At 35.7% G+C, this 12,505-nt stretch overlaps 1 protein-coding gene across 1 annotated transcript in view; it reads left to right on the forward strand.

The window, feature by feature from the left end:
• Positions 1-2,484: 2,484 nt before the first annotated feature.
• Positions 2,485-12,505, forward strand: part of HELRODRAFT_114375 (hypothetical protein) — an 11,924-nt gene continuing 1,903 nt past the window's right edge. The window contains exons 1-7 of the mRNA XM_009026552.1: positions 2,485-2,547; positions 2,573-2,727; positions 3,492-3,679; positions 4,093-4,315; positions 4,474-4,531; positions 5,820-5,978; positions 12,315-12,458. Of these exons, the coding sequence (XP_009024800.1) occupies positions 3,499-3,679; positions 4,093-4,315; positions 4,474-4,531; positions 5,820-5,978; positions 12,315-12,458 (765 nt within the window). The 5' untranslated portion in view covers positions 2,485-2,547; positions 2,573-2,727; positions 3,492-3,498. The remainder of the gene's footprint in view (positions 2,548-2,572; positions 2,728-3,491; positions 3,680-4,092; positions 4,316-4,473; positions 4,532-5,819; positions 5,979-12,314; positions 12,459-12,505) is intronic.

Genomic DNA, 12,505 nt, shown 5'->3' on the forward strand with positions numbered 1-12,505 from the left:
GATTTAAGTTAATTTTTTAATTTTAAATTATTGGGATATAATATTTTGTAGAACTGGAAAAAATATTGAAAGCTTTTTCAAAGCAGGAATGACGTATTGCAATGTTTTATCATGAGCAGTCTAGTCGCCAACCATTTTCAAAATTTTCGATGAAGTCCTTCTCAATAATTTGTATAAAAAGACTGATTTTAAGCATAACCGCAAGCCAATTTGACAGCAGCCTACAAAAACTACTTTACAAAGTCGTATTTAAAAAAAAAATATTGAGCTCGAGCAAATATTTGATAATTTAATATTTTTCGACTTTTTTGACGCCGTTTATTATTTACTTACTCGATCCATTCAGTATTGACCTTTAACGCTATATGTAATATATCATAGATAGGAAATTTTTTCCTTATTATCGTAACGTAAACCATGTAAAAATGTTCCGTAAATGTTCCAACTACTACTACTACTTCTACTACTTCTATTACTTCTACTACTTCAACTACTACTACTACTACTACTACTACTACTACTACTACTACTACTACTACTACTACTACTACTACTACTACTACTACTACTACTACTACTACTACTACTACTATTACTACAAATAATAATAATAACAATAATGAAAAATTTTTAATTTAGTCTACGAAGCTTTTCATTCAAAAAGAATGAGTACAACTAAAGTTAATTAGTTTCAAAATTGATTCAAGTCACATTTCTATCGCAGTAAATAGCTTACGGCAACGACATTGCAGATTTAATGAGGCTATTGCAGAAATGATCAGATCAAATAATGTTTATAAGAGATAAATTAAATATTTTAAATAAACCTAGAGTTGAAATTTTGAATGTATTTATTTTTAAATGTTTTAAGTCGTCAATTAAGTTATTTTGCAAGCAACTAGAGTATTTAGATATTTTAAGAAGGTTCGTTTCGTGAAAGGCTGTTTATTCCAGTTTTTCAATAGTTTCGTCTTGTTGCAATGTCTCTAGAACTGCAAAAATGGAGAGTGGAGGTTGGCGCATGATTTCATTTTTCAGGAATTATTGTTAGAATTATTGTTAGAATTTTGTTGTGTCTTGGTCTGTATACCTCTTTAACGCCGATATTGAGCCGCAGTTGGAGAGTACAAGTTTGTTAGTTTGTTGATTGTTGCATAGTGGACACTGGGTAGTGGAAGACTTTCTCCATCTGGACAGATTTGCATTTGTCGGCAGTTGCTGTATCAAACTTTTTCTGACAAATCTGAACAGAACCTTTGGAAGACCGGCAATGTATCGCGACCAGTGAGTAATCCGAGCTGCCTGAATATGACTACTAATTGCTTTGTTAATTGTACCCTGGCAAAGGAGTGACAAAAGTTGTCAGTCGTTCAAGTTCTGCACTTTGCTGTCGCAGCATTAACGATTTAAGCGTCGGTTTGATGTCGCTCGAATTTAGGAGCTGGTTGTCAATTTTGATGTAATTTTGAACGATTCGGTCCACAAACACTTTAGTTCATCACTGTCGTTTGCTTTCAGATAATTGCGTAGACTCAGCATAGTGTTTGAGAGACCTAATGTTCAAACCTCCCAGTTTAAGAAGAGCAACAAGCACTCCGCCACACATCTGCTGGTTGGCAATGATTGCCATGATTTCACCGCTTCAACAATGAGTGGGTCAAAGCAGTTGCCTATCCAGGTCAAGAACAAGTCGTACGTTTGCAGTTCAAATGCCAATTGTGACGGCACATAACTTCCGCGGTAGGTTTACATTTTTGTCACATGTGTAATATATACATATATATATATATATATATATATATATATATATATATATATATATATATATATATATATATATATATACAATATTCTATAAATTCTATCGAATGTTTGGCGTTAATATGTTTATAGTTCGTTTTTTTATAGAATTTATAGAATATTGTAAAAATTATGGTCTTTTACCAATATATATATATATATATGTATATATATGTATATATGTATATTGTATATATGTATGTATATATATATATATATATGTATATATATGTATATATGTATATATATATATATATATATATATATATATATATATATATGTGGAATAAAATACGTAATGCATTCAATAACCTCTCCAAACATATTTTATGATCTTTGAGCACATTAACGTCGGAAACTATGAAGATGATGGGGGCGATATAATTACTAATTAATGGCGAGTATATAACTTATATATTTATTAGTATGTATATGTATTTTTATTTAATGTGAGTTTATATATATATATATATATATATATATATAAAATATGTATAATATATATATATAGGTTTATATATATATATAATATATATTATATATATTTTATACAGATATTACATTTTACGCATTAATTTAATATTTTAATTAATTCTCAAATTAAATGCGAATAATTGTGTGCGTTTTATTATTGATGATGTTGAGTCCGTTCTCGCTGATTTGTAAATAAAATAAGAATATTTTTTACGATTTAATTTGTATTTCTTGTTTTTTTTATGAAAGAATTTTAAAGATCTTCTTTTAAAGAAAAAAACTTAAAAAATTCTTATAGTTAAAAAATAAAAATAATTCTACTCATAAATGTTTGTAGAAAATGAATATTTCCTACAGTGTGTGGACAAAAGAAGAAAGAAAAATTTATTTTACCGTTTTTTGAAAATAAAATTGATTTCACAAAATATTTAAAATAAATGAAACAAAATAAATATATTTTTTTAAATTTAAATATTTATTAGGCAAATATTTTGTTAGTTAAAGACTTATAAAATATAAAAGTAAATAACTGTAAAAACTTTAAGTAATTTATAGTTTATATTATAATAATAATTTAGTATTCTACTACTAAGTAAAGACTCGCTCTAAACTCTCAAAAACCAAGTAATTGTTATTATTAGAGTTTTAATTTTTATTCTTTAAAATAATTATTAATTAATTTGTTTTTCACTGATATATAAAATAAATGCAATGCTAAATTTTAATTTAAAAACTACAGACTATTTTACTGCCTGTTCTGTTGGACAGTTCTTTAATTAAATTTTAAAGATTTTTTAGTTTGAAAAAAATGTTTTATTTTTAAGCCTTAAATTTCTTATTTTAAGGGGGTTAATTGTTAATTAAAATTACTTATTTTAAATTTTCTTTAATGTTCAAGTAAGTAAGTGAATACAGAATTAAACAGCTTTCTCTAGTTGTGTCAAAACTTTCAACCTATGATAGCTGTTCGATCCTAATCTTGCCACTTTATTTATTAAATATTAATATTATATTAATATTTTCAATGTCTGTAATTTATATTTCAGAAAAAACTAAAATTAAATTATATTATAAATGCAATTTTTTGATATTAAATGATAGAATAATTTTAAATAACCCTGGTTTTTAATTAAATTATGTTTCACTTTATTTGTATTATAATAAAATGAAACAATAATCCACATTGATTAGAATTGTTTCTAATATCTTTTATTTAGTTGAAAGATGGCTGCCAAAAGTATAGCCAGAAGATTTTCAACATGTTTGAACAAGTTGTGCGACACGGTACCGAGATCATGTCCACCAAATGAGAGAGAATTATTACTCGTAAATGATTTCGTCAGTGAATCAAAAAAGTTGCTCGTCATCACCGGAGCTGGTGTCTCGACTGAAAGTGGAATTCCCGGTTCGCTATTTATAGTAAATATTATAATTAAAATATACTAATTAAGTACCTCATAGAGTTTGGTAATTTAATACATATTAAATAATTTGGAATATCATCATTTTATTTTTCAAATTCAAATATTTATCATGTTAGGTTTTGTTTATCTGATTGAACGAAGGATGTAACATTAAGTAAATTTTATCCAAATTATAAAATCTTCTTGAGTGATTTGAATTATAAATCATAAATTAAATAAATAATCTACTTTTGAAATTCAGATAATGTTCACTTAATTCATACCATTTCTTTAATTGTATTATAATTAGTTGTTATATTGATCATATTGTATTATATTGATCTGTTCTGCACTTCGTTATATACTGAATAAATTATTGTTCAGCTTTCAATCATTAACTTCGTCTCCACATCAGATTACAGGTCACCAGACATCGGCTTGTACTCCAGACGCACGCGACCCATCCTCAACTACAACGATTTCATGTGCAGTGACGTTCTGAGGAAGCGTTACTGGCTGAGGAACTTTGTGTCCTGGCCCAAATTATCTGCCACTCAGCCAAATGCCACTCACAAATCTTTTGCTCACTGGGAGAGGAAGGGTTTAGTTCACTTTCTGGTCACACAGAACATTGATAGGTTAGTTTTGTCTTCATTTCCTGTTAATGTTCCATTGTAAATTTTTTTTTTTTATTTATTTTGCATTCACCATGTGCTAATATTTATTTTATACTGATTTTTATTTGATTAAACTAAAAAATTATTTCAAAATAAGAACATATTTGCCATACTGACAGATTACATATGAGAGCTGGTAGCAAGAAAGTCGTGGAGCTCCATGGAAACATTCATCAGGTAGTGATTATAAATATATTTCGCGTAAAACTTTCAATATTAATTATATTATCATACTAATATATGTTGTAACTGCAATATGTGTGTGTGTGTGTGTGTTACTGTGTGTGTTACTGTGTGTGTTACTGTGTGTGTGTGTTACTGTGTGTGTGCCTTACTGCATGTGTGTGTGACAATACAGTTTGCTGTTGGGTATTTTTTCCTTATTCACATACTTGATAATATCAAAAATTGGTCTCAATAAAATTGGATTGGAGCATGTTTGGAGGTGGCCATTGTCCACGTTTAATCTTTTTAAGTTTGAAAACCCTCTTATTAGGTGACAATATATGCTCTACATAAATATTATTATGTAGATGTGTGTTGCGTTGTTTTATGTAGATTGTAATGCTTCTTCTGATGTTGATACCTCGCTTCTCCAGCGTAATGTTGTGTTGAATACCGTATCTATACAGGAACATGGTTAGGCCATCAAACTCGATTATCGTTAAATGAATGTACAGTGGTGACGAATTAAATTGATGACTTATACGACTTAGTTATTATGTTAGTTATGACGATTAGAAATATTATATTTTAGTGAATCAAACACAAACTCACCCATTTTAGTTTGATTGTTCTTTTTCAAAGACGAGAAGATATAAACGAATAAAAATGATAGATACATACAAAACCAATAGACCTGCTTTTTCTCTTCCTTTACCTCTACCTCCTTTTTCTTATCTTGTATATCTTGTGTGTGTCCTATCTACTTGTGTCCTATGCTTAATGCTGCATCTCTTTATATAGGAGAGAGTGCTTGCGTGTTGGCGTCTTAATGGCCGTACACTGATGTGATAACCTAGTCTGTACTTTCGTGGAAAATTATTTGCATTCCAGTCGTGATGAATTACGGTCACGTGCGTCTTTCTCTTATTTGTTGAGTATTTCTCTGTATGTGTCTTTGTATGTGTCTGTGTGTATGCTTTTCGTTGCTTGCATTGCTAACCTCCTGTGCTCAGAATGCCTGCACATTGGTCTAGCTTTCATCAGCGTTTCCTTCTGTGGAACAATAAATATGTCAGTCGTGGTAATTTACAGTTTATAATCAGATTGTGTATGTCAGCGTGTTTCTATGTGTGTTAGTCTTTGTATGTGTGTGTATGTTGATTGATTTACATGATAATATCCCACATTCTTGGCCATATTATTTTGACTTTTTTTGTAGCTTAGTATCATAATTATTTTACTTGATAATTTGGGCAGTTAAAAAATACCATCAAATACCCACTACCAACGATGCAAACAGGTGATATGCACTCAGTGCGGGGAGGTAACCACCCGATACAAGGTTCAGGAAATGATGCAACAACTCAATTCTGATTGGTTGAAAGAAATTAAACCAGCCAATCATATCGCTTTGGATGGAGATGTACTAGTCAGTGATTCTATTGTCAATCAGTTTATAGTAAGCGAAATTTATTTGCAAGTTGTTAAACAATGATCCTCTGTTGATTACATTCTTTTTTCAACAAAGATATTAAAGTAATGTGTTTAGCTATATTTTGTTTGCTTGTTTTTGTTAACAATATTTTGTTGATCTGTATTTATGGAAACTTTCTTCGATGATCCTCACTTGTTTCTCATTATTCTCTTATGCTGTCCATTGTTATAATTTCAACAAGCAATTTTTCACTTGGAAGTTTAAAATCTAGAATTCAAAAATAACCATGATTCTACAAACCAATTTCTATCAGTTTGTGTAAACTACAGATAATAATATTATTATTAGTAGTAATAATGGTAATGTTATAATCGTGCTACCGAACGCACTAGATTCTAGCGTATTCTAGAATGTTCTAGTGACTGGAGCATTCTAGACTAGAGTATGCTAGAATCGGACCATCTAGAAGAATCTAGAAACGACGCTTGCGAAGAGTATATAAGCGCACGTCGCAAGAAGATTCGGGATTAGTGAAATTCGTGATTTTGCAAATTCGTGACTTTTTGATTTTGTGAATAGCGATTCGGTGAATTATTTAAAGCGATATTTGATTTGTTTTGTTGACGTTGTCATAGCGATAGATTTTGAACAATTTAAAAGTTAATTGTTGTGTTAATTTGAAATTGCTAGAAATAAACGATTAGTTGATTTCTTCTGTAAATAAAGTTTAATAACTAATAACTGTTTGGAGTATTTTATTCAATCGAAGATTTGAACCCGTCGCATCGTAAATCGGTTACGACAGCGAGTATTATAACATTGGTGTCAGAAGTGGGATCTTCGACCAGCGAATTACTACTCATAGAAAAAGAACATGATGTCAAAACTGTGTGGTCTGAACGTAGTTCAGCTACGAGAAGAACTACAGAAACGAAGCCTTGTCACAAGTGGCAACAAAGAAGTACTAGTAGCACGTCTGAGAGAAGCTCTCATTGACGAAGGTAAGAACCCAGACGAATTCAAGTTTGATGGTGCTGACGAAGACAATGAAATTAGCACAGGCACGTTTACAACCGCTAAAATGATGGAACTTCTGCTTAGTATGTCAACTGAAATGAAACAGATCAAAGAACAGTCCGAACGACAGTCCGAACGACAGACAGAAGAGTTAAAACAACGGTCCGAACGACAGACAGAAGAGTTAAAACAACAGATCAAGCAACAGTCCGAACGACAGACAGAGCAGTTAAAACAGATCAAGGACCAGCTAAAACACGTAAAATTGCAAGTGGCAGAACAGATTGAAGAACAGTCAACAAGAATAGAAATGATCGAGCAGAAACTTGATCGTCAGACCGTTGAGGTAGATCACAAGATAGACAAATTGAAGCGAGAATTGGAGCAATCCAAAAAAATGACCATGCCGTTAGATCACGCATCCGGAAAAACTTTGAAGGTACCAGCATTTGACGGAGAGATGTCCTGGAACGTTTATAAAACCCAGTTCGAAGCAGCGGCAACTAGTAACTGTTGGAACGGAAAAGAACGAGCAACAGCACTGATACTGGCCCTGCGAGGTTCAGCAGCAGAGGTTCTTCAGACGATTCCGGCGGAGAACCACTTCAACTATGAAGTTCTGGTTAGCGCGTTGGATTTACGTTATGGTGAAGAACACATGAAACAGATTTATCGATCTCAACTTAGAAACAGAACGCAACGAGCTGGTGAATCCATTCAGCAGCTGGCACAAAATATCGAACGGTTGACATTGCTGTCGTATCCGACATCAGACCCCGAGCATAGAGACGAAACTGCCCTGGATACGTTTATCAAAGCCCTTCGTCATTCGGAACTCAAGCAATCCCTTCTCTTGTCAGATAAACGAAAACTCAAGGATGCCGTTGCGCACAGTCTCACTTTTGAATCGGCAAAGCGAGCATCAAAAAGAGACGTACGTCTACGCCAAGTACATGAAGAATGCCCTTGCCAGAAAGTGGTTGTGAAACGCGAACCTCAACAGCATGGTGTACCCCAATGCTGGATTTGTGGTGAAAAAGGCCATCTACGTCGTGATTGTAAACACCGCCTAAAAGATAACTACTGCCGAAATTGCGCGACAAGATGGCGCAAAAGATGAGAAGATGATCCTGTATCACGATCGGCCCCTTCTAACGAAGGGGCGGAAAACTAATAAGAGCCAACTTTGTGGGGCAGAGGTTGGCTAGTAGAATTGACGCCCCCAGTACCGTAATTAACGTTTCCAGACTACATCGAAATCGAAACGACCTATGGCTGAACGGAAAAGTTGATCAACGAGAATGTGTAATTACAGTCGACACCGGAGCAACAAAATCGATTTTAAGATCTGATTTGGTACCCAATCTGAAGAAAGAGACTTCTAACAAATACATCCTTCGAACAGGTACCGGAGGAACAGGACCAGTCTATGGAGAGATTCTCCGTACTGTTCAGCTAGGCGACTTGTNATTCGAAGGTTTTCTTAGTCGCGGATATCATCGACGAATGCATAATAGGTGTCGATTTTCTGACAAAATATGGGTTCAAAATTGACTTAGAAAAACGCATTCTTAGATGGAGAAATACAGAAGTGATAATGGGGGATAGCGACGTAAAATGCATTCGAGTGACAGTCGATTGTGACATAGAACTACCTCAATCATCTGAAAACATCGTATGGGCAAGTTAAATTGCGATCCTGGGGGCCATCAGTTTTATTTGATGGAGCCAACCTCAACGACAAATGTACAGAACGCGGTCATTGGAAAATGCCTGGTAGAAGCGAACGAAAATGGTCTTATTCCTGTCAGAATAATGAATACCGCTAAACACACTATTAAAATTAAAAAAGGCGAGGAAATAGGTAATTGCCAATCAATAAATTTGGTGAAATCATTAGATATGAAGGAACAGGAAAAGGTTCTACCAACTGACAAAGGTAGACTCAAAGAACTTACCAAAAATCTACTGGATGAACTCAATTTGTATCAAGAAGACCGTCTAAAAGCCGAGGCGTTGATTGCTGATTTTGCAGACGTGTTTTCAACCGGTGACAATGACCAAGGTAAAACAGCTCTGGTAACTCACCGAATTGATACTCAGGATTCGAAACCGATCCGACAAGTACCACGACGTCTTCCTCTAGCAAAACAAACAGAAGTAAACGAAATGATAACGACAATGCAGAATCAAGGCGTCATCAAACCGTCATCAAGTCCCTGGATTTCGCCAGTTGTTTTGGTAAAAAAGAAGGACGGCACTACCCGTTTTTACGTTGATTATAGGAAGTTAAATGATGTGACTAAAAAGGACAGCTATCCGTTACCAAGGATTGATGACATCATGGACACCCTATCTGGCTCAAGTTGGTTCTCTACGCTTGATTGAAAAGCGGATACTGGCAAGTAGAAATCGACAAGAACGATCGCGAAAAGACAGCGTTTTCTATCGGATCGGGGTTGTGGCAATTCACCGTCATGCCTTTTGGATTGTGCAATGCTCCAGCTACATTCGAGCGACAGATGGAATGTGTATTGCAAGGTCTTAACTGGAAAACCTGTCTTGTCTATTTAGACGACATAATTGTTCTAGGAAGAACATTTGATCAACACGTCGAAAACTTACGGGAGATCTTCACAAGACTTCGGGTGGCAAATTCAAAGCTGAACGTTAAAAAGTGCAGGTTATTTTCTAAAGAAGTTAACTATTTGGGACATGTGGTATCTTCAGATGGAGTTCGAACCGATCCCAGCAAGATAGAAATTGTGAAAGACTGGCCAACTCCAAACGATAAAAATGAATTGCGCAGTTTTCTTGGATTGGCAACGTACTATCAACGTTTTGTAAAGGATTATGCAAAAGTTGCCAGACCTCTCCACCAACTTACCGAGAAGGACCGATTTTTCAACTGGAATACCCTATGCGACTCAGCATTTGAAAAGTTAAAAGTTGAACTATGTGATGCTCCTTTGCTAGCATATCCAGTTCGTGGCAAGACGTTTGTGTTAGATACTGATGCAAGTAACAACGGAATCGGAGCCGTTTTGTCACAGCATATAGACGGAGAAGAAAAGGTGCTAGCGTATTATAGCAGAGGATTCACAAAGCCCGAACGAAACTATTGTGTAACCAGGAAGGAGTTACTAGCAATAGTCAATGCAACAAAACACTTCCACAAGTACCTTTATGGACAGAAATTTCTTCTCCGAACTGATCATGCAGCGTTAAGATGGCTCCTCAACTTCAAGGATCTTGGAGGACAGATGGCCCGATGGTTGGAGCGTTTACAAATGTACGACTTCGAGATCGTGCACCGCAAAGGAACAACTCATAGTAATGCTGATGCTCTCTCCCGTCGGCCATGTTTACCAGGATGCAAATATTGCTGTCGTCACGAGGAGAAGATACAATCGGAAGATATAAGAGCAACAACAATATCAGCGGATGACGGTTGGACACCGACGGATCTTGCTGATGCACAGTTTGCGGATGAGGACCTACAACATCTGATCACATGGAAGAAGGAGGGCAAGCGACCGGACTGGCAAAGCATCTCAGAATATAGTACCGTGTTAAAGGGTTATTGGGCTCAGTGGGACTCATTGTATTTGGAAGTGGATTAGCTGAAACGAAAATGGGAATCAGCTGATGGATCAAAACACCGCATGCAAGTTGTAATACCAAGAAGTAGAACGACCGAAATCCTTGATGAAATGCATGGCGGCCCTTCTGGGGGACATTTAGGAGTGAACAAGACCCTTGACAAAATACGAGAAGGATTCTACTGGCTTCACGTTAGAGAAGATGTAGAGAGCTGGTGTCGAAAATGTAACACATGCGCTTCAGTCAAAAGACCCAAAAGAAGGCTAAAAGAAGCAATGCAAATCTACAATGTTGGTGTCCCCTTTGAACAGATTGCTATAGATATTGCTGGACCCTTTCCGGTATCAGATTATGGAAACCGTTACATTCTGGTTGTAGCGGACTATTTCAGCAAATGGCCTGAGGTGTTTCCAATACCCAACCAAGAAGCATGTACCGTCGCTGAGGAAATTGTACTCAGTTGGATTAGTCGATATGGTGTCCCATTGGAACTCCACTCAGATCAAGGTCGAAATTTTGAGTCACAACTGTTTGGTGAAATGTGCAAGCTGCTGGGTATAAACAAAACTCGAACGACACCTCTTCACCCACAGTCTGACGGTATGGTGGAACGATTTAACCAAACCCTGATTGAGCATCTGGCTAAAATAGTCGACGAAAATCAACGGGATCGGGATCGTCATATACCATTGTTTCTTATGGCATACCGGAGTGCTATCCACACAACTACTGGAGAAACGCCATCAAAAGTTCTGTTTGGGACTACCTTAAGAACTCCAGCTGATGTGAAATATGGCGTACCACCTGAACCACACCAACCATTAACAGAATACGTGGATAATCTTCGACAGCGATTAAACCATATCCACCGTTACGTACGCCTTAAAATTATGAAAAACACGGAGGCGGCCAAAACCAGATACAACTTGAAAGGAAGCAGTGGCGGTTTTGCTGTCGACGAGTTAGTTTGGCTGTACAACCCACAGCGAAAGAAAGGACGTTCTCCAAAGCTCCAGCGAGGGTGGGAAGGACCTTATCAAGTCATCACCCGCTTGAATGACGTCGTCTACCGTATTCAGGAATATCGGAAGCCGAGAGCAAGAATGAAGATCGTTCATTTGGATAGACTGGCTCCGTACCATGCGGACACCGGAACGAAAGCTGTTCGGGACGAACAGAACTAAGAAGGGGGTAATGTTATAACCGTGCTACCGAACGCACTAGATTCTAGCGTATTCTAGAATGTTCTAGTGACTAGAGCATTCTAGACTAGAGTATGCTAGAATCGGACCATCTAGAAGAATCTAGAAACGACGCTTGCGAAGAGTATGTAAGCGCACGTCGCAAGAAGATTCGGGATTAGTGAAATTCGTGATTTTGCAAATTCGTGACTTTTTGATTTTGTGAATAGCGATTCGGTGAATTATTTAAAGCGATATTTGATTTGTTTTGTTGACGTTGTCATAGCGATAGATTTTGAACAATTTAAAAGTTAATTGTTGTGTTAATTTGAAATTGCTAGAAATAAACGATTAGTTGATTTCTTCTGTAAATAAAGTTTAATAACTAATAACTGTTTGGAGTATTTTATTCAATCGAAGATTTGAACCCGTCGCATCGTAAATCGGTTACGACAGCGAGTATTATAACAATAATAAACTCTGATTGTTGCAAATATATGATCACTTGTTAAAAGGTGCATCGTCGTGTAATTTGAATTGGAATAAAATAATATTCCAGCCACCAAAATGTGACACATGTGGAGGCGCCATGAAGTGTGACGTCATCTTCTTCGGTGAGGCCGTCCCGCAGTGGATCGTCACGTCCGTGCAGAACCTGGTGAAGGAATGCGATTCGATGCTCGTCGCTGGCTCCTCTCTGCATGTTCGTGTTTGTGTTCTCACTTCAAATATCTCAGTACATTCTCATCA

The sequence above is a fragment of the Helobdella robusta genome (genome assembly GCF_000326865.2).
Source record: "Helobdella robusta unplaced genomic scaffold HELROscaffold_48, whole genome shotgun sequence".
Taxonomy (NCBI): Eukaryota; Metazoa; Annelida; class Clitellata; order Rhynchobdellida; family Glossiphoniidae; genus Helobdella; species Helobdella robusta.